Genomic DNA, 26,057 nt, shown 5'->3' with positions numbered 1-26,057 from the left:
AAGGAGAGGAGAGCCAAAGGTGGTTGTGAACATTGAACTCTCCTAGAATGGAGATTTCACATAAAGGAGAAATTAATAGAATGTGTTCCACTGTAGAAGTAAGATAGTCGAAGAATTTTTCATAGTAGAATTAGGAGCTAAGTAAACAGCACGATATATTTAGTCAGAGAATGACAAGAAAGCCGAAGCCAGTGAGTGGAGAATTCAGAAGAATCAAGTTCAGGAACACGAGATAGATAAATCGTTGCGTACCGGTACATATACACAACAGCCACCTTTGGCTTTGAAATGAATATAGAGAAAGTAGGAGGAAACAGAAAAGGGTTTGCTGTCAGTTGCCTCGGACAGCTGAGTCTCAGACAGGAGGAGAATATGAAGTTTAAAGGAGGAGAGGTGATGTTCAACAGAGAGAAAGTTAGAGGAAAAGCCGTGAATGTTGCAGAAATGAAGAAGTGAGTCAGACAGTGGTTCCAGGCATCTCTCTGAGTCATCACCGGAAGAGGGGCAGATGGTGGGGGAATTTATGGTTCCTCCTCCCCGGGTCTCCGAGTCCAGGTTTACTTGTGTGTGTGTGTGTGTGTGTGTGTGTGTGTGTGTGTGTGTGTGTGTGTGTGTGTGTGTGTTTATATCTGTTATCAAAATATCTCGACAAGTTATAGATGAATTTTCACCAAACATTCAGGGAACAGTAACTATGTGGAGGTGCAGAAGCCTATTACTTTTGGTGAAAGTTGATCAAAGACTACCGAATGCCAGTCGCCATATTTTCTTTAAATATGGATTGTCTTGCTATGAAGCGCTGTGACTAAATTCCATAGAGTTTAGCGAATTTTCTTCAAATTTGGTTTGTACAGTAGGTAAGAAAAAGAAATTATTTTGGCTGGCTGGCGAACGCACTACCCTGAAGCCAGAAGGATCCCCTCATCACCTCACTCTAAGCTACCTCTGACACTTACACTGGCGTGGTGGTGTGGAGCCCATTAAAAACATTGCTGTGTGAGAGAACTGGCCGTAATGTGTAAACTCGTAGGTGAAGGTGGGCGCCATGCGGGAGTATCGGTGAACCATCTCCTCCATACCCACTTTAAACATTCGATCCCCGTACAGCTGTGGGTTACAGTAATGGGTGTACAAATTAGGGTACTGCACATGTGAAGTGTACAGTAATGCAGATAGGAGTTACTGGACATCTGAAGGTTACAGTGATACATGGGATGCAAGTGCACGAAGAACACACACACGAAATGGACAGTCAGTGTTATATATGTGCGTCCTCCTCCTTGAGACTGAAGGTGAGAAACAAACGGTTCGTGCGAGAATCAGTGAATGTAAATCAGCAAGATCAAACAGCATTAAGTACGAAAAACAACAAGGAAAATTAACCAATGAAAAAAAAAGTTATAAATAAAAAAATATAAAAGTTATAAATAAATAAATAAATCAGCACAAGTGCATATGAGAATAAGCACCATTTTAAGCCAGAATAACACACGTAATAAGTAAGATAAAGCAACATGAAAAGTCTATTTTTTTAATTGTACGAAAGAAGGAGCCAAAGGCCAGGAGCCCAAAAGATTCTTCCCTCCAAGAAAAAACAAACGCTAGAAAACAGCCACATTCAAGATCCTTTCATTTCGAGACAGTGTTCTAAGTAAGAGTGAGAAACGTATGAAAGAAGAAGTAATATCATGACTTAGGATAATATAAATCGAAGTAAGCATCATCATAATTATCTACTGGAGGATTGGAAATGTGACACTCTTGACTAAATATTCCTTTTGACACCTCATACCCATCTGAATAGCGTCCTATCTCAATTACATCTATACCTTTAAAGACATATGAGTAACTAGTAAATGCTTAAGTAGATTTGTTGTAAGCTCTATCCGTCTTTCAGATGTCAGTATGTATTTCGCGAAGGCTGTGGTGTTTGTGACTCCCTTCTTACTCTGGTGTTTATACAGTTGTCCCTTGGAAATGTTGGGTGGGAGAGAGACACGGGTTAGAGCTTGAATTCTTTATTTTTCCAAATGTTTCAGGCCACACAGAACCCACCCTCAGAGAAAATGAACAGGAAAATGGGTACTGTACAGCCCGAAACCTTAGAGAGTGGACTGCCTAGCTCTACAATAAAAAATGGGATACTCCAAGACCGTAAACGAGCGACAAATTTAATTTTGTCTTCAAAGAGATTGAACAAGAGGATGGGCTCTGTGTGGCCCGAAACGTTATAGAGAAATGAAGAATTCAAGCTCTACCCTGTCTCTCTCTCCCAACATTTCCACTTGTCACAATGGATCATGTACAGTTGTCCCTTGACTCTAGTCACAGGTCATGTGACTGCAGTTACTTGAGTTCTATCTTTGACCAAGTGAAACATAAGAATGATTATTAAAATTACTGTATAAACATCGGTGTAGGTGGAGTATTTCGCAATATAATTCAATAGTTTTGAGGTAACAGGACCCATGTGTATGGTTATTAATGGAAAACAGTGATCATTGGAATGACATTTGAGGAGTCCAATACTTTTAACAGTATAATTTCTACTCATATGTGGAGTGGTTCAGAAAAAATAGTCTGTACAAATGACGTCACCCCATTTGTAGCCACTCCTGCATCTGCAGGAATAAACTGTGGAGTAAACTCCTTATCTCTGTGGTAGAATATGGGATACCCCAAGATTTTAAACGGAGAACTCATTTAATTTATTCTGGTAGATCCAGTGAGAAATATTCTGTTGTATGCTGCTGATCAATTTATTTTGTCTTGTTCATAACCCATGTTCATTTTTTTTCATGTTGGAGACTTTAGGTCAATACTCCTAGATTTCTTCCACTAGAATAATAAAAACGCTACTACTACTATACTACTACTACTACTACTATTACTACTACTACTGCTACTACTACTACTACTACTACTACTACTATTACTACTACAGCTGCGACTACTACTGCTGCTGCTAGTACTGCAGTTGCTAATACTATTACTACTGCTACTAGTACTGTTACTACTACTACTACTACTACTACTACAGATCACATTGAAATTTTAGGTGATTCAAAAGAAAACATTGAGATACTGTGTAAAACGTTTGAGATGGAGATAAATAATCTGGAACTGAAAATTAACAGCAATAATTCCAAAGTTATATTTAATACAAGAAAAAATGATGGGCACAATATCTGTTGTATAAATCAGTATGAAGTAGTGAAGAAATTTATCAAAATTTAAACTATATAATTGAAGACAGTTTTTCAGATAAATATGATATTGAGATAAGATGAAATTCTTTTTATACTAAATTTAATTCTGTAAACAGGCAATTCAGGAACATTAATTCACAAACGTTACTGTTTTTGTTTAAGGCATATTGTGTCCCTGATTATGGGTTATCATTATGGGACTTAATGAAAACACAAAAAGGTCCGCTGTTTAGAACATTTAAGTTGCATATGCTGATGCAATAAAGAAAATATATAATTTAACAAGAGTAACAAGTAATCATAGTGTGGCCAAAGTAGCTGGTCTTTTTCTGCTAAGGCATCATGCAGCATTCACACAGGCAAGATATGTGAAATCTTTATTAACAAAAAGGAATCTTTTGCTTAGGATAAATATTCCTGTTTTTACCATGGCCATCATTTTATCCAGCTTTGTAATCACTTCAGTGATAAATATAAATATTATGAGAATGGAAACTGATATTATTAAATCAAGGATTGCTTGGATTCAAAATCATGAAGAAACAAGAGGATCGCAAGTTACTCTGTGAACAGATAAAAAGAGGTGTGGGTTTGAGTTATTTAGGTGATAATGGGCTATGGCGTTGCTGCAGTATGTAAATATGTATTATAGTATATGTACACTTGTATAAAGCAGTATATGTCTGAAGATATTTATGTGTATGGTAAAATAAGATAATTTAGCAACATAATAGTTTTTTTTTTTTTTTTAATGATACATTAGTGGATATGTTTTTTTTATTGGTAAGAAGGCTAGGCTGTTGTCCCTCTTACTGGTCATATTATAAGAAATAAAGATGATTGATCGATCGATTGATTGACTACTACTACTACTACTACTGCTACTACTACTACTACTACTACTGCTACTACTACTACTACTACTACTACTACTGCTACTACTACTACTACTACTACTACTACTACTACTACTACTACTACTGCTACTACTACTACTGCTATTGCTACTACTACTATTACTACTACTACTACTACTGCTGCTGCTGCTGCTGTTGCCACTGCTACTGCTGCTGCTGCTACTACTACTACTACTACTTTTATCAGAGAAGATTATAATTAATTTTAGGCAACTATTTTTTAGAATTGGTTCTTCAACCACGGATGCTTGTTTCATCTCACAAGAAGTCATGAAGAAGTATTCCCAAAGCAAAAGATCAGGCAATGCCACTTTTATTGATTTAAATAAGGCTTTTGACAGGGTAGATCATTTTATATTAGGGAAAAAATTGCTTAGATGTTCTCTTCCTGTTGACGTGCTGCTATTGATTTTGTATTACCTGAGGAACCCGCAGGTTAATATTAGATGGATAAATTCATTTAGTAATTATTGCTTCATAGAGAAAGGTGTGAGGCAGGGGGGCATCTTGTCTCCTTTTTAGTTTAGTTTTTATATCAATGATATTATAAATGATGTTTATAACTCTGATTGTGGATGCTGGTTTGGGGACATTAGATGTAATATCCTAGCATATGCCGATGATTAGGTATTACTGGCTGGAACAGCAGCTGAAATGCAGGTTCTGTATGGTAAACTTGGAAATCGTATAGATGAACATTTACTCACGATTAACAGGGATAAGACTAAATATGTCATTTTTAGTAACAGGCAAGATGAACCAATGGAAACCACTGAGCTGAATGGTGATGTGCTACAGGTGGTAAAAGTATTTAAATACTTGGGCCATAATGTTTCTTTTAATTTCAAAGACCATGAAGATATTTCTTCTAGACTTAATAATTTTAATTCTTCTTTTAATAGCATTTTGAGAAATTTTAAATCTGTTGAAATCCACCTTCTTTTTAAGTCATACTGTTTACCAGTCTATGGACTTCCATTATGGAACTATTGCACATCTTTTAATTCAAAATTTTTTAAAGGCTTTTGAAACTGCCTTTAGTAAAGCCCTTAAACGTATCAGTAATGTTCCAATGTTTGCCAGCAGTCACATCACGGCAGCTGGGTATGATCAGCTGCTATTTAACCACCACACTGCATTGGTACAAGCGAAATATTGTAAAAGATTGTTAAAGTCACAACACCCTCTCATTAAAAACAATATTTCTTATATTAATTTTTTTTTTATGCAGTACCTGATTAATCATCGTGAATATATATATATATATATATATATATATATATATATATATATATATATATATATATATATATATATATATATATATATATATAATGCCAGTCAAGTTCATGAAGAGCTAGATATTTTAAGATCAAGGATTCAGTGGGTACAAAGGCATGAGTATAGGCGCGCTCCTTGTATATTTTATGGCTACTAGATTTCATATTTTACCCTGGACCTTTTTATGTTTTTATTGGTGCCAGCTTTTATATTGTGTTTGGACCTTTTTATTTTTTATTTTTTATTATTTATTTTTATATTTTTATATTTTATTTGGACCTTTTTATTTTTTATTGATGCTAGCTTTTATATTTTATTTGAACCTTTTTATTATTTTTGTGTGTGTATTGTGTTTTACTGTGTATGTGCATTTATGATGTCCTCAGGTCTTTATCATTACTTTTAATGTGATTTTTTGTTTTCATTTACATATATTTTGTAAAGTACATAACCTACTATGTAGTGTGCATATGTACTATCGTTTGTATATACACTATATGTACTGCTGCTACTTATACGGTGCTGCAGCTGCTGCTGCTGTCCTGCTGCTACCTTTATGATGATGAAACGTATTAGTTCTTTTTTTCTTATGTATCCAGAGATACGAAATAAAGCCGATTGAAATTGAAATTGAACTTTGAAATTGACTGCTACTACTACTACTACTACTACTACTACTGCTGCTGCTGCTGCTGCTGGTGCTGCTGCTGCTGCTACTACCACTACTATTACTGTTACTGCTGCTACTGCTACTACTGCTACTACTACTGCTGCTACTACTACTACTGCTACTGCCACTACTACTACTGCTACTACTGCTGGTGCTGGTGCTGTTGCTGCTACTACTTCTGCTACTGGCAGTACTACTGCTGCTACTACTACTACTGCTACTACAGCTGCTACTGCTGCTACTGCTGCTGCTGCTGCTGCTGCTGCTGCTGCTGCTGCTGCTGCTGCTACTGCTGCTCTTGTTGCTGCTGCAACGCTGGTGCTGCTGTTGCTGCTGCTGCTACTGCTGCTGCTGCTGCTGGTTGGCAACGGCCTGCTGCTGCTGCTGCTGCTGGTTGGCAACGGCTGCTGCTGCTGCTGCTGCTGCTGCTGCTGTTGCTGCTGCTGCTGGTTGGCAGCGGCAACGCTGCTGCTGCTGCTGCTGCTGCAACGCTCGTGTAATGTGCTGGCAGCCTGCTGCTGCTGCTGTCGCTGCTGCTGCTGCTGGTCGTTGCTGCTATTGCCGCTGCTGCTGCCGCTGCTGCTGCCGCTGCTGCTGCGGCAGCAGCGGCGGCAGCAGCGTGTTGTACTGCTGCTACTGCTATAACGCTGCCACTGCTGCTGTTACTGCTGCTGCTGCTGCTGCTGGTCGTTGCTGCTGTTGCTACTGCTGCGGCTGCCAGCAGCGGCGGCTGCTGCTGCTGCTGCTGCTGCTGCTGCTGCTGCTGGCAACGGCGGCGGCGGCAACTGCTGCTGCTGCTGCTGCTGCTGCTGCTGCTGCCGCTGCTGCTGCTGCTGCTGCTGCTGCTGCTGCCGCTGCTGCTGCTGCTGCTGCTGCTGCTGCTGCTGCTGCCTGCTCTGCTGCTGCTGCTACTGCTGCTACTGCTGCTGCTGCTGTTGCTACTACTACTACTACTACTACTACTACTACCACCACTACTACTACTACTGCTACTACTACTACTACTATGGCCGCCATCAGAGTCAGCAGTGCTAGTTCTGCTCTCGAGTTTGTGCCGCATTTTCTGTTCTTCAGTGAGACTGAGACCGATCGTGTGTGTTACAGCCCTTTCTAAAGTGACCAAGTACTGGACTTTGTGCGTGCATTACGTATCATGTAAATGTTTATCGAAATATGAACGTTTTATGTAGTTAGCAAGGCTTGTCCAGTGTTATGATGGTAAACATTTATGGCGTCGACGAACCCTCACACGGATTAAAGTTCTATGAATAGCGTGTAGAGAATAGATGTCTCAGAACATTTGCAGTTATACTGCCGAGAATTTTCAAAGGATTATGGTGATCATTACGTAAACTTTTGCTGCTAAACTGATTATGTTTCATATAATAATTAACAGCCTATTGTGCTTCATGAGCTCGGCAGTAAAAGATTATGACATTGCTGCAATTTTAGATGTAGTAAGGACATTCTATTCACATGAAGAAATTAAGAAATCAAAGGAAATACCCTGTGGTCTACTTACCAAAGATCTCGTGTGGCGCAGAGATCCCGATAAGAAGGGAAAGGAGTTGAGAGACTTGTTTATATTCCCTAATGAACTGAATGAAGCAAAAATTAAGGTGAAGTTCGTGATAGATTCATATAAAACAATGCCTCCTGTGGGACTCAAAGTTTTTGCTCCTGTCCTGACAAACTTAGCTGAAGAAATTGCTAAGGTAAATGATTTGCTTCCAAAAATCTTAGATATCATATCTGAAGTGCTAAATACAGCTGATGCAGTTCGTGATATAAAGATTGATATGTGCGACATAAAAACTAAATTCGCGAGCGCTATCACAGGCATGGAGGAAGCTGCTAGGGATATAACCATAAATGATCTTAAGGATATGGAGGATATGAGAATGAACATGCCGACACCAGGACGCGGTGTTCATGTGAGAAGAGATGATGCAAGCGATACGCGCAGCTGTACAGAGGCAGCATTGACGGAGAATGTGGGTGCAGCATGGAGTGGCAGGGATGGAAGGAACTCCGCAACGGGATGTAGCACCCCAGCACCTGAGCAGGGCGATGTTGGTCATCGTCAGCGTACGACGACCGCTGTGCATTTTGGATCGGTACTAGGACCAAATGGGGAAAGCCTACGGGCAGACAGACCAGCCAGATGGGGTGAGGCTGTGTGGGAGTGTTGGCGCATCTACAACGATACCTATGGCCAGTGTGAGGACAACTACCCCATCAGCTAAGGTGAGCGATCCTAGGACAGGTGCCATCACAAAGAACCTTCGAGCATCTAGAAGAGTGGATAAGCGACACCATTCCATGGAGAACAGTGATTGGACAGTAGTGAAATCTCGCAATGAAAGAAAGCGAGAATATTACGCTCAGAAAAGGAATTATTTCCGTGGAATAACTGGCTCCAGGAAGACAGAGAATATTACACTGAAAGCAGCAACAAGGTTTGTTGACTTGTTTTTGGGACGAGTGGCTCAGGAAGTAACTAGTAATATTATACAGAAATATACTTCTAATACCTGTGGTGTAAATATAGTAGATATCGCAAAATTAGAAATATTATCAGATAAGTTCAGTGCTTTTAAAATAATTGTCAGATTACAAGACAGAGAAAAGCTCTTTCAGGCAGACTTATGGCCAGAAGATATTGTGATAGACAAATTTTATAATACAGCAAAAAAGTCTATTAATGGACCTTCTTCTACAGCATAGTTTGTGTGTGTATGTGTGTGTGTGTGACTTTTCCTTGGTGTTTTCAAATTTACTAGTTGACTCACATTTTTAAGGATTACCAATGTGTACAAATACCCTGAAAATATGTACATTCAACTTACAAAGAATATTGATTTGGTAAGAAAAATAACTAAGAAAGAGTTTGATGCAATATTCTTGTAGGAAACTTTCCTAATGAACGATAAATTATGGAAACTGGATTTTGTAAATGAGGACTATGAGAGTGTGGGTGTGAGCGCCTCTCTGTCTGATAGAACGAAAACGGCTATGGCGGGACGTCCTGAGGGAAGTCTTGCAGTTTTATACAGGAAAGTCTATAGATATTTCATTAATCAGATTTCTCTACATGAGAACTTTATTATTTTTGATATTAATGTTAATGAAATGGGACTCTTACTAGTGAACGTCTATCTCAATAGTGATGTGTGGGAGAGCCATACATTGGAGCAATACTTAGAGACTCTTGCTGCTCTCGAAGGAATTATAAATGATATGGAATATGACAACATATATTTTATTGAAGACTTTAACACGGATCCTCACTCGGGACGGGCTTGGCGTAGTCTCTCAACGTTTATGCAGGAAATCTATTAAGATGCTTTGATGTCGAGAAATTAGAGAGGAGTACTTGCACATTTCTAAGCTATGGTAACACCTATAGTAGATGGTTAGATCATGTGGTAGGGAGGGATCATTATGCGATAACTGTCTCCGAATTTCATATATTATATGGTATAATGGGGTCGGATCACTTGCCGATGACATTTACTCTTTCTGTAAATGGTAACAAGCCTTGTAAATTAGCCAGTGTTACACCTAATGAAGACGAAGTTCCGAATACAATAAACTCGAATAAAGTAAGGCCTGATGTAATAAATGAAATATGTAGACGGGTTGATGATGACCTGAGTAAGCTTCGTGATCTTCCCGCTCATCTGTGTGTGAAGGTGGGCTGTCGAGATATCTCCCACCTTAATAGTATTGATCTTTTATATAATTGTATTAGTTCTGCTCTTGCAAACGCATCACTGGAGTACACAAGAACGACTGTACAGATAAATAAGTATAAAGTTATTCCCGGATGGAACAGACGCGTTAACCCGTCACGTCCCGAGGTTTCCCACACCTCTGACATCCCCCAGTCCCGAGGTATTTTGGAAAAAAAAAATTTTTGGCTAAAACCTTCGCTTTTGGTGAGAAACATCGAAAATTCATAGAGAAATCGCTCCCCTGAGGTTTAAAATACCCAATCCAGGTAGGAGTTCTTCCTTATCTGACTGGGTTTTCTAACATGCTGGCACCAAAGAAAACGAGTTCTATGGGAGGGTAACTATTTTATCTACTCATAAACGGTATTTATTTATTTACTTGGTACGAATGTATATGTAATATGAGAGTATATTGGTTTTCAAGCAGTAATAAAGGCTTTATAAGCATTGTTTCACTCACTAACTAATCACCATACCTGACCTTTTTTTGCCACATTACTTGATCATTATTTCTGGCTGTTTCTCCTTCTAATGCTATGTAAACATTGTCCTCCACATTGTCATCGATTGGGGAATCATTCTGGCCCTGAATATCTTTACTAGCCAGGTCACTGGTAACAGGTCCATTGCCGAGACAATGGCGTGAGGGGGGGAGGGGGGAGGTTATGCAGTGTAAGGCATTGTCCCTGCTTGGCATCTTGTAGAGGAATAGAGGAAGGTGTCCCGTGTATACATACGAAAAATCATGGCAAAAATTGAAAATTGTGCAAATTAGGGACCTTGCAATTGCACGACGTACTGGTACGTCGCCGGGACTGGTAAATGCAAATCGTTGCAACGTACCCATACGTCGACGGGATGGGGTGGGTTAAGTGCCTGCATTCAGTGGCCAGAGAGAAATATCTACGATGGTTAGCAACAGATAAGAAAGTAGGGACTGTTGAACATAATGAAATGATATCTTCTAGGAAGGATTTCGAAAAGGCTTTGAATGACTGTAGGAGGGACGAACAGAGTGAAGTATGCGAGAGTATTATGGAAAAGTTTAGGAATAAAGATAAAAGACAGTTTTGGTGTTAAGTGCAGAGAAAACAAGGAAAAATGAAAGCCATGAATATCATTGACTGTAAACAGTGTAACAATGACATTGTAAAAATATTTCATAAGAAGTTTTTAGTAGAACAACATGATGATATTGAAGCAAAATTTGATTTTATGAATAATTTTAAAGAGCAATGGGAAAATGGACGAAAAATGTTTATTCGAGTGTCGGCAGTGTCGCTGAGGAAGACCATAACACATCTGAACCCTGTGGTGGGCATGACGGGTCCACTCCTTGTTTTTACGGAATACCTCAGAATTTTTAATTTATTTATCTCGTTTTTTTAATGCTTGTTTTACTCATTGCTTCTTACCACAGTCACTTTTAAAAGGTATAGTAACTCCAATAGTTAAGAATAGTAAGGGTAATTTAACAGACTCTAATCATTATAGACCGGTTATGCAGTCATCTTGTATATTAAAAATATTTGAGATGATAATACTGGATGTTTTAGAAGAAAAAGTTTTTCCATGTTCAAGACAGTTTGGCTTCCAACGAGGTATGTCTACGACAGACGCTTGTTTCTTGCTTAAGGCGATAATGAATAAGTACAGTAGCAAGGGTGATAAGGGCATTATAACTTTTATTGACCTCTCTGAGGCATTTGATTTAGTTAACCGTTTCGTTTTAGGGAAGAAGATGTTAAGGTTGAATATTCCAATAGATCTTGTGTACATACTTATGCACTATTTAAGGAACCAGACGGCAAGTATTAAATGGAAGGGGGCGCATGGTGTACCCTGTTACGTAGAACAGGGGGTTAGACAGGGTGGTGCTCTATCTCCTTTTTTGTTTAAACTGCATATAGACAATGTTTTATCTAAAATTTCAAGTATGCGCCAAGGATGCATGATTAGCATAAGCAGAGCTAATATTTTAGCTTATGCCGATGATATTGTGGTATGTGCTAATTCCATTACAACCATGAATAATTTGTATACGGTACTAAATTTTTTATCAATGATAAGTGATATAAAACTTAAAATTAACAGAGATAAAACAAAATGCATGCTCTTCGGATCAAAGGTAAAGCAAAATGATATGACTCATTTAACTTTAAACAGCGATTAATTGGAGCTTGTTTATGAATATGACTATCTGGGACACATAATCAGGCATGATCTTAAAGATGACAAAGATGTAGTGAAAAAGCTTAACAAGTTTTATTCAAGTTTTAATTGCATTTTTAGAAATTTTAGTGGTGTAGATATTAATACGTTCTTATTCCTTTTTAACTCGTACTGTAAGTCAGACTACGGTCTGCCTCTTTTAAACCATAAGGATACACGAAGATCATGTATATTTCAAGCATTTAAGGGGGCTTACAGTATAGCTTTAAAACGAATGACTGGAACGCCAGTTCCAGTCTATGCCAGCAACCATGATGTGCCTGCCTTCTGTAATCAGCTGTTACTGAGGCACCATGTGGTCCTCACACAGTGCCGTTATTTCAAAAGGTTGATGCAGTCTAATAATGCCATCATAAAATTTAACCTGCCGTATTTAAAACTGGGTTTCTTTTGTAAACATGTTATTAATGACTTTAAGTTATACTACGGAGTGGACATTACCTGCCACGCCATGGATATAATTCGATCACGAATATCTTGGGTGCAGAACCATGAGCACAGACGGAACTGTTTGGTAATTTTAAGATGAGGTAACGTTATTTCTTTTATATTTTATTAGCTGCTGATATTTATTGCATGTATTTTACATAAACATTGTTTTTATATAGAATGACAATTTTGTTGGTAATAGGAATATGTATATAATATTTTAACATGTATGTGAATCATCTTTATTATGGAAAAAAAAAAATCAGGTCTTTGACTAGTTGGCTGCTGCTGCTGCGGCTGCTATTGCCTCTGCTCGCTAATCATGAACAGAGACCAAACGTTATATCCACAGCAAAGGTACTGCTGCTATGTTCTTTATACGAAAAGAGAAGCTGATATGTTATGAATATGTTATATGTATATTATATGTAGTAACTTGTTGCACACTGTATTTCAGTATGTAATATATGAAGATTTTATAATGTATATTTTGAACTTCTATTTTATTCATTCTCTATGTTGTAGTTCTATGAAATAAAGATATGATTGATTGATTGATTGATTAATTGGCTACTACTGTTACTACTACTACTACTACTGCACAGCGGCAGCAGCAACGCTGCTGCTGCTGCTGCTGCTACTGCTGCTACTGCTGCTACTGCTACTACTATTACGCTGCTGCTGCTGCTGCTACTACTGCTACTACTGCTGCTGCTGCTGCTACTGCTGCTGCTGCTGCTGCTGCGGCGGCAACTGCTACTGCTGCTGCTGCTGCTGCTGCAGCAACGCTGCTGCTGCGACAGCGCTGCTGCTGCTGCTGCCAGCTACTGCTGCTGCTGCTGCTGCTAACTAATGCGGCAACGGCTGCTGCTACTGCTGCTGCTGCTGCTGCTGCTGCTGCTGCTGCTGCTGCTGCTGCTGCTGCTAAATCTGCTGATACTGCTGCTGCTGCTGCTGCTGCTGTTGTTGCTGCTGCTACTGCTGCTGCTGCTGTCGTTGCTGCTGCTGCTGCTGCTGCTGCTGCTGCTGCTGCTGCTGCTGCTGCTGCTGCTGCTGCTGCTGCTGCTGCTGCTGCTGCTGCTGCTGCTGCTGCTGCTGCTGCTACTGCTGCTGCTGCTGCTGCTGCTGCTGCTGCTGCTGCTGCTGCTGCTGCTGCTGCTGCTGCTGCTGCTGCTGCTGCTGCTGCTGCTGCTGCTGCTGCTGCTGCTGCTGCTGCTGCTGCTGCTGCTGCTGCTGCTGCTGCTGCTGCTGCTGATGATGCTGCTGCAGCAACGGCGGCAGCAACGGCGGCGGCAGCAACAGCTTGCTGCTGCTGCTGCTGCTGGCAGCGGCAACAGCAGCAGCAGCTGCTGCTGGTTAACGCGCTGCTGCTGCTGTTGCAGCAACGCTGCTGCCAGCAGCAACGTTTGCGGCAGCAACAACGGCAGCAGCGGCAACAACGCTGCTGCTGCTGCTGCTGCTGCTGCTGCTGCTGCTGCTGCTGCTGCTGCGGCTGCTGCTGCTGCTGCTGCTGCTGCTGCTGCTTCTGCTTCTGCAGCTGCTGCTGCTGCTGCTGCTGCTGCTGCTGCTGCTGCTGCACCACTGCTGCTACTGCCACTACTGCTGCTGCTACTGCTGCTACTGCTGCTGGTACTGCTGCAGCAGCAGCAGCGCTACTGCTGCTGCTGCTGCTGCTGCTACTACTACTACCGGTGCTGGGCAGCGCAAACGAAGAAGGACCTTGCGCAAGGACAAGTGTGCAATCTGATAAATATTTAGCTTGCGAGATGTCACAAAGTCCAAGCGCAAACCATTTCCTTCTATTTGTGGGAATTACTGTAAAATATTGAGATATATAAATAAAATAGCATACTTACTTTTATTTATCATTATTATATCTACCTATTGCCAGACGCCTTAATCCTGTAAGGGATGGCCACTGGCCACAAACAAATAACAGATCACCTCCATGTCACCCTGTCCCCTGCCATTTCACTGCCTGATCCCAGCTCACCCCCCCCCCTCACTTATACTTCTCCACTCCATCCCTCCATCTCATCCTTGGCCTCCCCCTCCCTCTCCCCCCCTCCACCTCACTCACATACACTCTCCTCGTTAGTCTTTCACTCCATCCTCTCCATATGACCAAACCACCTCAATGTTTCTCCTAACGCTTCCTATCACATCCACATCCACACCACAACGATCCTTCACTTCCTCATTTGTCGGTCTGTCTCTCCATGTAACTCCACAGGCTCCTCTCAAATAACTAATTTATTTCCACAGCTCTCACTCTTGACTTGTGTCCCTCCATCAAAGTCAAAGCTTCACTTCCATACATTAGAGCTGGTATCACAATACTGTCATGTAGTAAGTTTTTCACTCGTGGAAGTTCAAACAGAGGATTGAGCAGGCTGCGAAGCGGAGGGACAGGGAAATGAAAGCTGTGATGTTGCCAGTTTTTCTTTTATCTTAATTTTCGCAAGACATTTTATTTAATCATTCAATATAGATATACAATAGCATGTGTAATTCCTTACAAATATCATTAAATCATATTATTTAAATCAAATATTCACAGCCCAATAAATTATTAGGCTGTGGATAATTGATTTAAATAACGTTTTAATGATTTTTGTAAGGAATTGCATATGCTACTCTTAATAAATAATGTATTTTTAATTTATTATTTTTTACTAATAATAGTAATTTAAAAAATATTATAATACATTATCTCTGTTAAAGCCTTTTAAGAAATGCTATTAACCTTCGTCCCTCTCGCCTCCCCCCAGCAGAACCCTCGCGACCCACCCGAGCCTCCCCCATCCCTTGTCCAGACATACGGGAAGCTCCCAAGACCACTTGTCCCTTGGACTGCACAGTGCAATCCACAGGACAGGTGCGCAAGCGCAATATTGCGCATGGTCTCGTGCGGTGCTCAATGCACAAACAATATTCACCGGAGCGCAACCATGTGCAATTGTGCTTTGAGCAAGTGTTTGCACACCTGCCCAGCACTGACTACTACTATTACTACTACTACAACTACTACTACTACTACTATTGCTACTACTAATACTGCTGCTACTGTTGCTACTACCACTGCTGCCTCCGCTGCCACCTCCGCTGCTGCTGCTATTATTTTTATTATTATTATTATTATTATTATTATCATTAATATTATTCTTATTCTTATTATTATTATTATCATTAATAATAATAATAATGATATTATTATTATTATTATTATCCTTCCATAAATCATCCATTCCTATGTTGCCCCATAAGGAGAGTAGGAGCCCGGGGCTAGGCAAAGTTGGTCCTGACATTTAAGTTGAGAGTGACCAGCCTCACTAATCCCTGAGTGGCATTACGTAAGCAAGAAACCCCCAAATCCCCTTGGATATAAACCTACACAGGCTCAATCCGACTGGAGCGCCTTAATTACCCACTAAAGCACCAGGCGCCATATACAGTACTACAATAATATATAAAAAAACTAAGCCACCTGAATCCTTTGAAGAACAAGGTAAATCCGTTATAGGAGGATATATTTCAATCTCATCACATCAGGATTTTTGTTTAGCCCCAAGCAACTTGGCAAGTGTCAGAGTATTTCTAATCTATCCCAGCCAGAACACGAGCGTAATAATAATAATAATAATAATCTATCTATCTATCTATCGATCTATCTATCTATTGCCAGACGCCTCAATCCCGTTTGGGGTGGCCACAAACAAATCGCCTCCAAGTCGCCCTGTCCCCCGCCATTTCACTGCCCTGCTCCCAACTCACATTCCCCTCTCTCATATACCTCTCCACCCCATCCCTCCGTCTCATCCTCGGCCTCCCCCTCCCTCTCCCCCCCTCCACCTCGCTCACATACACTCTCCTCGTCAGCCTTTCACCCTCCATCCTCTCCACATGGCCAAACCATCTCAGTGTGTTCCTCATAACGCTTCCTATCACATCCACATCCACACCACAACGCTCCTTTATATCCTCATTCGTCAGCCTGTCTCTCCATGTGACTCCACAGGCTCCTCTTAAATAATTCATTTCCACTGCTCTCACTCTTGACTTGTGTCCTTCCAACAACGTCCAAGCTTCACTTCCGTACGTTAGAGTTGGTATCACAATACTGTCATGTAATTTTTCACTTCCATGCTCACTTCCCTGTTTCTTATCACTGCTGTCAAAGAACCAGCAACCTTTCTTCCCTGCTGTACCCTTTCAAGCACTTCATCCTCCAAACCTCCATCCTTACTCATCACACTACCCAAGTACTTAAACGTACTCACATTTTCCAATTCCTCACCATCCAACCTCGCTGTATATTCACTGACTTCACCTCTCTCAAAGACCATCACTTTACTCTTCCCTACTGTACATTCACCTTTATAATAATAATAATAATAATAATAATAATAATAATAACATTACTACTACTACTACTACTACTACTACTACTACTACTACTACTTCCACTGTTGCTACTACTACTGCTACTACTACTACTGCTACTACTAGTACTACTACTACTGCGCTGCTGCTGCTGCTGCTACGACTAATAATAATGATAATAATAATAATAATAATAATTATAATAGTAACAACATGCAATACCATAAGTAAGAATGAACAGCACAGTAAATAAAAACAAATCCACATAAGCAAGAACAGACAGAATAGGGAAGAATAAACAATTTAATAAGAAATACTGAGCAACATTAAGTTAGACAAAGGGCAGCAGTCCACTCTCCCTACCTCTGTCATCTCATCCAGGCGATCCTCTCCAAAGTGGCGTCCCCCAAGGTAGTGTGAGAAGATCCTGGAGGAGAGGGTGAAGGGATCCGTCTCATCCTGTAGCTCCAGCGACACCTCCTGAATCTCCCTCTTCGTCAGTAGCTGGGCCATGGACGCGTTGGCAAACATCTCTGGGGAGGGTCGACACTTTCTCTTAAATGTTGTTACTTTTAGGGTATTCCTTATGACAACACTCGATGATAATGTTGTCTCAGGGAAGGGCTGACACTATCTCTTAGATTTTGTCAATGTTGTCTCTGGAGAGGGTCAACACCTACTAAATGTTGTTAGAGCTATCTTTGGGGAGGGCCAACACTTTCTATTAAATGTTGTCAATTTTAGAGCATTCCTTGTGACACCATGCGATTATAATGTTATCCCATTTACTCACAGAACTGCTATTTGGAATTCACTGCCGCAGATTAGTCCCCCTCCCCCCCCCACACACACACACAAATACAGCAGATCAAGTCGAACTATTAGTTAATGATATATTTTTTTTATTTTTTATTTTTTTCTATGCAAGAAAGATGGTACCAAAGGCCAGGAGCCCACACACCGTTCCTTCCAAGAGAAAAACAAAAACAATACAAAAGAGAGCCAACTTCAAGATCCGTTCATTTCAAGATGCCTGGACACACTGCGTTTGAAAGACTGGAGATCATAGGAAGTAGGAAATACAGACAGAGGGAGACAGTTCCAGTGTTGACCTGTTGCATAAAGAAAGGACTGGGAGTAACGGTTAACTCTTGCATTAGAGACTTGGACAGAAAAGGGATGAGAGTTTGTTGCTTGACGGGTGCTACACACCCATCGTAGAGGTGGAAGGATACAAGCAGACAGTTCAGAGGAGCAATGACCATTGACGTAGCGATAGAAAAGAGATGAAGATGCAGCAGTGCGGCGAAGAGACAGAGGTTGAAGTGAGCCAGTAGGAGGAGGAAAGTTAATGAGACGAAAAGACTTTGACTCCATTCGATTGAGAGGAGCTGTATGTGGGGAGCCTCCCCACACATGAGAGTTGTACTCTACACAGGGGCGAATAAAACCTGTGCATAAAGTCAACAGCTATGCAGGGGTAAAGAAGGTACAGAGTCAGCTTAGCACACCTAATCTCTTGGAAACAGATTTTACAAGAGATGCAATATGATCTTTCAAAGATAAATCCCCAGTGAATGAAACCCCAAGCATGTTCAAGGATGATGCAGGATTAAGCTGGATATTATTAAACATTAGTGGGTACTCCTGTGGAAGTTTGTGTCGGGTTGGTAGGTGTAAAAACTGAGTTTTTCATGCATTAAAAATGAGAAGATTATTTTTTACCCCTGTCAGAGATACGAGCCAAGCCAGAAATTAGGTGTGCCCTAGCCTTATCCCTTGTCTGTTGAAGTAACTGCTGAGATGGGCGTTGCGAGAATTGAATGGAAATGTGAAGGGTGGAATCATCAGCGTACGAGTGGATAGGGTTAAATGTAAAGCTTAGGTCATTCATGAATAAAAGAGAGTTGGTGATAGGACAGAACCCTGAGGAACACCACTGTTGATAGATCTAGGAGAAGAACGATGGCCGTCTACAACAGTGGCTACAGAATGACCAGAAAGAAAGCTATAGATGAAGGCACAGATAGAAGGATAGAAACCGTAATAGGGCAGTTTGGAAATTAAAGACTTATGCCAGACTCGATCGAAAGCCTTTGAGATGTCAGGTGAAATGACAGAGCTTTCGCCAAAGTTCCGAAATGAGGATGACCAGGAGTCCGAAAGATAGGTGAGAAGATCGCCAGTGGAGCTTCCCTGACGGAACCCATACTGACGATCGGAAAGAAGGTTGTGATAGGAAAGATGCTTTAAAATTTTTCTGTTAAGAATAAACTCGAGAACTTTTGAGACACAGGATGTTAAAGCAACTGGATGATAGTCAGAGGGTTGGGAATGGTCACCCTTCTTTGAGACTGGCTGAATGAGAGCAAACTTCCAGCAAGAAGGAAAGGTACAAGTTGACAGACAAAGACAAAAGAGTTTACATAGGCAGGGTGTAAGCACAGAAGCACAGTTCTTGAGGACAACAGAAGGGACTCCATCGGGCCCATATGCTTTGTTATTATTGAGGCTAGTGATGGCAGATAATACATCAGCTGAAAAATTTTAATGTCAGCCATGAGGAAGTCAGAGGGGGGAAGTGATGGAGGAACAGCACCAGAAACGTCTAAGGTGGCATTGGAGGAGAAAGTCTGAGAGAAGAGATCTGTTTCATCAGTAGAAGAAATAGGTACTGAGCCATGAGAGTGGAAAAGAGGAGTGAAGGATGATGAGGTAAAGTTGTTAGAAAGGTTTCTGGCAAGGTGCCATAAGGAGCGGGAAGAAATCGTTTTGAAGATTTGAGAGCATTTAGTACGGATGAAATCATTTTTAGCAGAGCAAAGAACAGACTTAGGACGATTCCGGGCAGAAACATAAACAAGGTGTGATTCAGGGGTGGGTTGGCTGTGGTACCTTTTATAGGCCCTCTCTTTGTTGCGGACAGCATTAGAACAAGCGTGATTAAACCAAAGCTTTCTTGCATTAGTCAGAGGATATGAGAACGGAATGTATGCTTCCATGCCCGAGAGAATGACCTCCGTAGTGCACAAAGAACACTCAGCTTGCTCTCGGCCATGGAAGCAATAATCATTCCAGGGAAAATTTAAGAAGTATTGCCTGAGAGCCTGCCAATCCGCTGCTCCAAAGTGCCACAGTCGACGTTTCTTTGGAGGGTCCACAGGCCGTACCGGAGCGGAGGACACCTGTATTCTGGTGTATGATTTCTTTTTTATTTAGCTTTCCCTTCCTCTGTTCATCTTCTACAAAAGCGGGAAATAAGCTGAAAAGATTAAGGAAGAATGTTTTTTTTATATTTTTTTCAGTCTAGCAAGTCCTGAAATTATGTTCCGGTCCTGAATTCTCAGTTGTAACACTAGAATATCATGCTAGTCACGAATAAGTGCTATGGCAACAGTGCAGAGTCGTAGTATTATCTCTTTCTTCTACTGAGCTAGGTGATATAAGTTGCAAAGAGGAAAAAAATCTGGCTTAAGTTAATGTGAAATTAGTAGAGCCCCAAATCAAGAAGTCACCGTGAGCAAAATAGCCATATCACGGTAGCTAGAGTTAAATGGAAAGGATGGTGCTGGAAAGGCTTTGTAATCGTCTTAGAAAAGGTTAAGCTTCAATGATGTTGGCCGTTTCCAGGCAACTCAGAAAGAGAAGGAATATAAACAGGTCAGAACATCACAAACTGTATCTCTTAACATTTTTGAGTCACATCCACATCAGCACCACAACGCTCCTTTATTTTCCGACCATCTTTCTACCTATCTATTGCCAGACGCCTGAATCCCGTAAGGGGTGGCCACAAACAAATCGCCTCCATGGCGCCCTGTCCCTTGCCATTTCACTGCCCGTCGCCCAGCTCACACACCCCTCTCTCATATACCTCATCACTCCATCCCTCCATTTCATCCTCGGCCTCTTTCTCCCCCCCCTCCACCTCACTCACATACACTCTCCTCGTTAGTTTCTCGCTCTCCATCCTCTCCACATAGCTAAAACATCAAAGTGAATTTCTCCTGGCGCTTTCTATCGCATGTACATCAAAGTGAATTTCTCCTGGTGCTTTTTATCACATGTACATCCAAACCACAATGCTCTTTCATTTCCTCATTTGCCAGTCTTTCTCTCCACGTAACATCCTCTCAAAGAACTCATTTCCACTGTTCTAACTCTTGACTTCTGTCCCTCCAACCAGGTCCAAGCTTCAATTCCATATGTTAGAACTGGTATCACAATAACTTTACTCAACGTCTTTTTTTTTTTTTACTTAAATGCTCACTTCTCTGTTTCTTATCACTGCTTTCAAAGAACCAGCAATCTTTCTTCCTTGTTGCACCCTCTCAAGTACTTCATCCTCCAAACTACCGTCCTTACTCATCACACTAAACAGGTTCTTAAATGCACTCACATTTTCCATTCCCTCATCATCCAGCCTCACTGTGCATTGACTTCCTTCCTCTCAAAGGCCATATCATTACTATTCCCTTCATTCATCTTTAGATTCTGTTTCTTACACACTCTCCCAAACTCATTCACTAAGCCTTGCAGCTCCCCCTCGTCTTCACTTAACAATACAGTATCATCTGCAAACAACAGTACAGGAAGTTTCCAAACGCTGGCCTCTCTCATTAGGGCCGTATCCACTGCCCTACTTCGCACCTCGTTTGTAACCACATTCATATACAGATTGAACAACCGTGGAAACGTTGCACATTCCTGTTTCAATCCAACATTCAAATAGCAAAATTCACTCTTCACTATCCACACGCACTGCGGCCTCAGCACCCTCATATATACTCTTCATGGCATTCAACAACATCCCATTTACTCCATATAATGTTAATATTTTCCACACTTCTTTTCTATCCACTCAGTCATATGTTTTTCCAAATCAATGAAGGCTGCATACAACTTCTTTCCCTTCTATAAAATCTTTCCAGCTAAAGACCTATGAATGAATATCTGATTTACACAACCTCTCTTCTTCCTAAAACATCCCTGTTCTTCTCCAAGTAATTCCTCTGTTATTTCCCTCAGTTTGTCAATAAGTATCCTGCCATATACTTTTCCTATTACGCTAAGAGGCAATTGCCCCTATGATTACCATACACTTCTTTTTCCCTTTTTCTTTTGTACAGGGGAATGATTATACCTGACTTCCAATCCTCCAGGACTCTACCTTCCTCCCAGGCCAGTCTGCTTATCTCCCATATCCATTCTACTGATATCTCTCCCCCATATTTCATCAGTTCACAACACACTGCATGAATTTCTGGGGCTTTCCTCATTTCGATTTCGTTCACTGTTTCCACTACTTCCATTCTACTGATCTCTTCCTCTCTTCTCACAACCTCCTTCACCCAGTTATTCCCAATAACTTATACTCGCATTACCTTCTTTCTCTATGTTTCACCATTTCGTAAAGTGTTCTCTCCATCTGTTCATGTTTTCTCTCTTCTCCAACATCAATCTACCATTTATCTCTCTCACTCCCCTATTGACGTCTTTATAACCCTGTCCGACCAGCAGGGGTTAAAGACAGTCCGTATTAAACACTTGTTTTCTACAACTGAATAAAATCATTGACTAAAATCGTCTATTGGTAGTGTGACTGGATTGGAAAAGACGTCATCAGATGCAAGGGGTTAAGATTAAGTTTTGTGTCGTTGAAGGGCAGGAGACAGCCATGTGAAAACTGTAAGGAACTGAGAGATGGGGAAATTGATTTAGGACTCGCAGTTATTTATTTTCAAAACTAACCATTAATAAACTCTTTTTTTGCTTCCTATATCGACATAGGTTGCATGAATTACACACAAGAGTATTGTTACGGAGGAGAATCAGAAATAAACCGGTAAGGAAGAGGTGATAGTAAGCTTCCTAACTGCACCAGAATAACACAAGAATATAGTAACGGAGCAGAATAAAAAATAAACCTGTAAGGGAGAAGTGTTAGTAAGCTTCCTAACTGCATCAGAATACATTATCATACAATAATATAGTATCGGAGAAGAATCACAAATTAACCGGTAAGGAATAGGTGTTTGTATGCTTCCTAACGCACCAAAATACCGCCTCAGGAGCCTTTAGGCGTGCTATTTATTTTTTTATTCCAATCCTCAGACAACTGGAGGATTTAGATATCGTCTGATTTAGCTTCTTCACTACTAGACATCTTTCCTAAGTGTCAGATAATGATCTTGTATTTTTACCAGGAGTTATTGGTGAAGGGCAGCGTAATGGATGAGGACAGGAAGGCGATTTGTTTGAGGCCACCTCTTGGGGACTAATATAGATGGGCTGGAGAGAAGTGCCTTCATGTGGTGGCACCGATATGACTAGGTGGCTTCCCTGCCTGGTTATACAAACATCCCTCATCTCCTTCCTATCCCTCGAATGAAGAATGGTAGGCTGCATGAGAGGTGGAACTTCAGCCTGTGGTCCACTGGTTCACAATACAGATGAACCCCAACTTCACACCAGAAATTCAAGGCCTCATCAGACAACGGGACACACTGCGATAGTCCCCAACACCCCATACACAAGACACCGTACAACAAATACAAGAACTCAACACTCAAATAAACAATAAAATATCAGAACAGCAAACACTAAACTGGAAAAATTACCTCCAAACACTTGACCACAAAACAAACATCAGCAAACTCTACAAAACACTAAACAGCATCACACTTTTCAACAGCAACACCACACAATCACACGCTGCCATCACAACAACAGACACCATACCCTCAAACAAACAACAAGAAAACACTCTCATCAATCACTTTTCACAAGTCAGCCATCTAATCCCCCATCCCGAAGACCGACGTATCATCCGACGTAAGAGACAGTTCCCCACAGACCCAGACTACGCACCTTTCACTTACAACCAGACGAAGCACATCATTAACAACCTCAAGCACTCATATGCCTGTGGACGAGACAACATAAGCAACGTTCACCTTAAACACCTTGGACCACAAGGCATACAAGCACTCACCAACATATCAAACCACAGCTACTCACACAACATAATACCCAACATCTGGAAGCATGGCACTATCATCACTATCCCTAAACCCAACAAAGACCCCACGTTACCCTCCTCACATCGCCCCATCACACTCCTCTGCACCCCCTCTAAAGTCATTGAACGACTGGTACTGCAACTAGTCACACCTCACATTCCCCTAGCTCAGTCACAACATGGCTTTAGGCCACTACATTCCACAAACACCCTTCTTACAGACCTTACACAGAGAGTTTTCGATGGCATGAATTCAGCTAGGCCACCACACAGAACACTCCTAATCACAATAGACATTAGCAAAGCTTTTGATGCCATCCCCTGCCACAACCTCACAAACAAAATACTCAACACAAACATGCACAATAACACAAAACGATGGCTGGCAAACTACTTAGCAGGCAGATGTGCACACGTAACATTTGCCGGTCAGTCTTCTAACATCAGAAACTTCACAAACGGCGTCCCCCAAGGATCTGTTTTGTCCCCTACACTCCTTAACCTATACATGCACGACGTACCCACACCCCACACACCACAGATACACATAGCTTCCTATGCAGATGATATAACACATTTTTTTTTTTTTTTTTTTCATGTGTCCGACTCTGGGCATAGGCTTCACAGCCTGCTCTCAAGGCCCAGTAGTCCTCCTACATACCATACACCTCTACATGTCACGCACCAAAACGCAAACACAGCTGCACACATCATTCAACCCTACCTCAACACACTACACGAATGGTTCACCACAAACAGGCTCAAAATAGCCCCAGTCAAATCTACAGTGACTCCTCTCACCAACTGGACAGCAGAACACAGTCACATCCCACACCTCACCATAAACAACACTCCCCTACCACACACAGACACACACACAAAATCCTTGGTGTAACATACAATACATCAATGTCATTTAAACAACACATCACAAACATTAAAAATAAAATAACACCAAGACTCAATGCTTTAAGGTCACTTGCCCATACAACATTCGGACACAACAAAGAAACCACCACCACAGTATACAAACAATACATACGTTCAGTGATGAATTATGCAAGCCCTGCCTGGGCTTCTAACCTCACCAAAACACACTACAACACTCTACAGACTATACAGAACAAGGCCCTAAAAATAATCACAGGCTGCACAGCTACTACACCCACAGACCACCTACATCAAGAAATCAAAGTCCTCAAAGTCAAGGATCACTTAGTCATGAGAGGCACCCAGTTTCTTGCTGCAGCCTCCACAAACCCACAACATCCACTACAGTACATGGCAGCACATCCACCCACACCAAGGAACACCAAAACTACACCCAGCACACGATACCATATACAAATACTCCTCCTCGCCCACCTCAGACCAGCTTCCAGAAGCATATCCACACTCAGATCAGTCTCCGCTCCATTCAGTCACTTAAAGACAACACACAGCTGCATGCACGGCCTCCTGACATCCATCCTTCTGAATCCTATCTTCCTCGTGAGGACAAGGTCCACCTGGCCAGGCTGAGATGTGGGCACCATCCAGCCCTCTTAAGCTACCAGAAGAGGCTGGATGACTCCGTCGCTGATGCCTGTCCAGGATGCAAGACAGCACCTCATACTATTAAGCACATTATGGAAGACTGCATTGCACACAATCACCTACGCCAACAACACAACATACACTCTTTGAGGGCTCTGTGGGAAAGCCCAGTCTCAGCCATGGCCTTCCTTAGGGACTCGGGGCTGTTCGGCCAGATTGCCTAGGGAACAACTACTAATACTACTACTACCAACGGCAACAACGACAACTACTACTACTGCTATTTCTGTTCCTCCTCCTGCTCCTCCTCCTCCTCCTCCTACTACTACTGCTAATACTATTTCCGTTCTTCTTTCTCCTCGTCCACCTCCTCCTCCTCCTATCAATACTACTACTACTACTATTACTACTACCGATACTACTACTAACGAGCAGTGGTGAAGGCCCCTTCGTGAGCCGTGACGCCGGTGATGAGGGGTACGTGGTGGTGCCATCCGTCCCTCAGAAGGACAGCCGGTTCCTCAGGCAAGTACACCCCGTCCACGCGAGGCGCCATCTGTATAGGTTGCAGCCCGAACTTCTGTCAAGGTGGAACAACAGTATCACCATCAACAGTAGAGACAACATTAGAGACAACAGTAG

The 26,057-nt window shown here is 41.5% G+C and overlaps 1 protein-coding gene across 1 annotated transcript; it reads right to left on the bottom strand.

The window, feature by feature from the left end:
* Positions 1–939: 939 nt before the first annotated feature.
* LOC145393353 (venom carboxylesterase-6-like) lies at positions 940–25,971 on the bottom strand. The gene is made up of 3 exons (XM_080267455.1): positions 25,845–25,971; positions 17,222–17,391; positions 940–1,107 (listed from the first exon to the last, which is right to left on the bottom strand). The coding sequence occupies exons 1-3, from the start codon at positions 25,969–25,971 to the stop codon at positions 940–942; spliced, it is 465 nt and encodes a 154-aa protein (XP_080123581.1).
* Between the last annotated feature and the right edge of the window lie 86 nt (positions 25,972–26,057).

This window comes from Coenobita brevimanus, chromosome 3 (assembly GCF_032717465.1).
Source record: "Coenobita brevimanus isolate Jiangsu-jjx chromosome 3, ASM3271746v2, whole genome shotgun sequence".
Classification (NCBI taxonomy): domain Eukaryota; kingdom Metazoa; phylum Arthropoda; class Malacostraca; order Decapoda; family Coenobitidae; genus Coenobita; species Coenobita brevimanus.
The sequence above is the reverse complement of the archived record's forward strand: the minus strand, read 5'-3'. Positions and strand labels throughout refer to the sequence as shown.

Bases quoted from the DNA above. Each gene is read 5' to 3' on its own strand.
- LOC145393353 (XM_080267455.1), bottom strand. From the start codon at position 25,971: ATGGCGCCTCGCGTGGACGGGGTGTACTTGCCTGAGGAACCGGCTGTC. The intron at 17,392-25,844 runs GTTAGTAGTAGT...GACCCTCCCCAG, and splicing joins AGGGGCCTTCACCACTGCTC to AGATGTTTGCCAACGCGTCC. The intron at 1,108-17,221 runs GTAGGGAGAGTG...TGTAACCCACAG, and splicing joins GCCTGGATGAGATGACAGAG to CTGTACGGGGATCGAATGTT.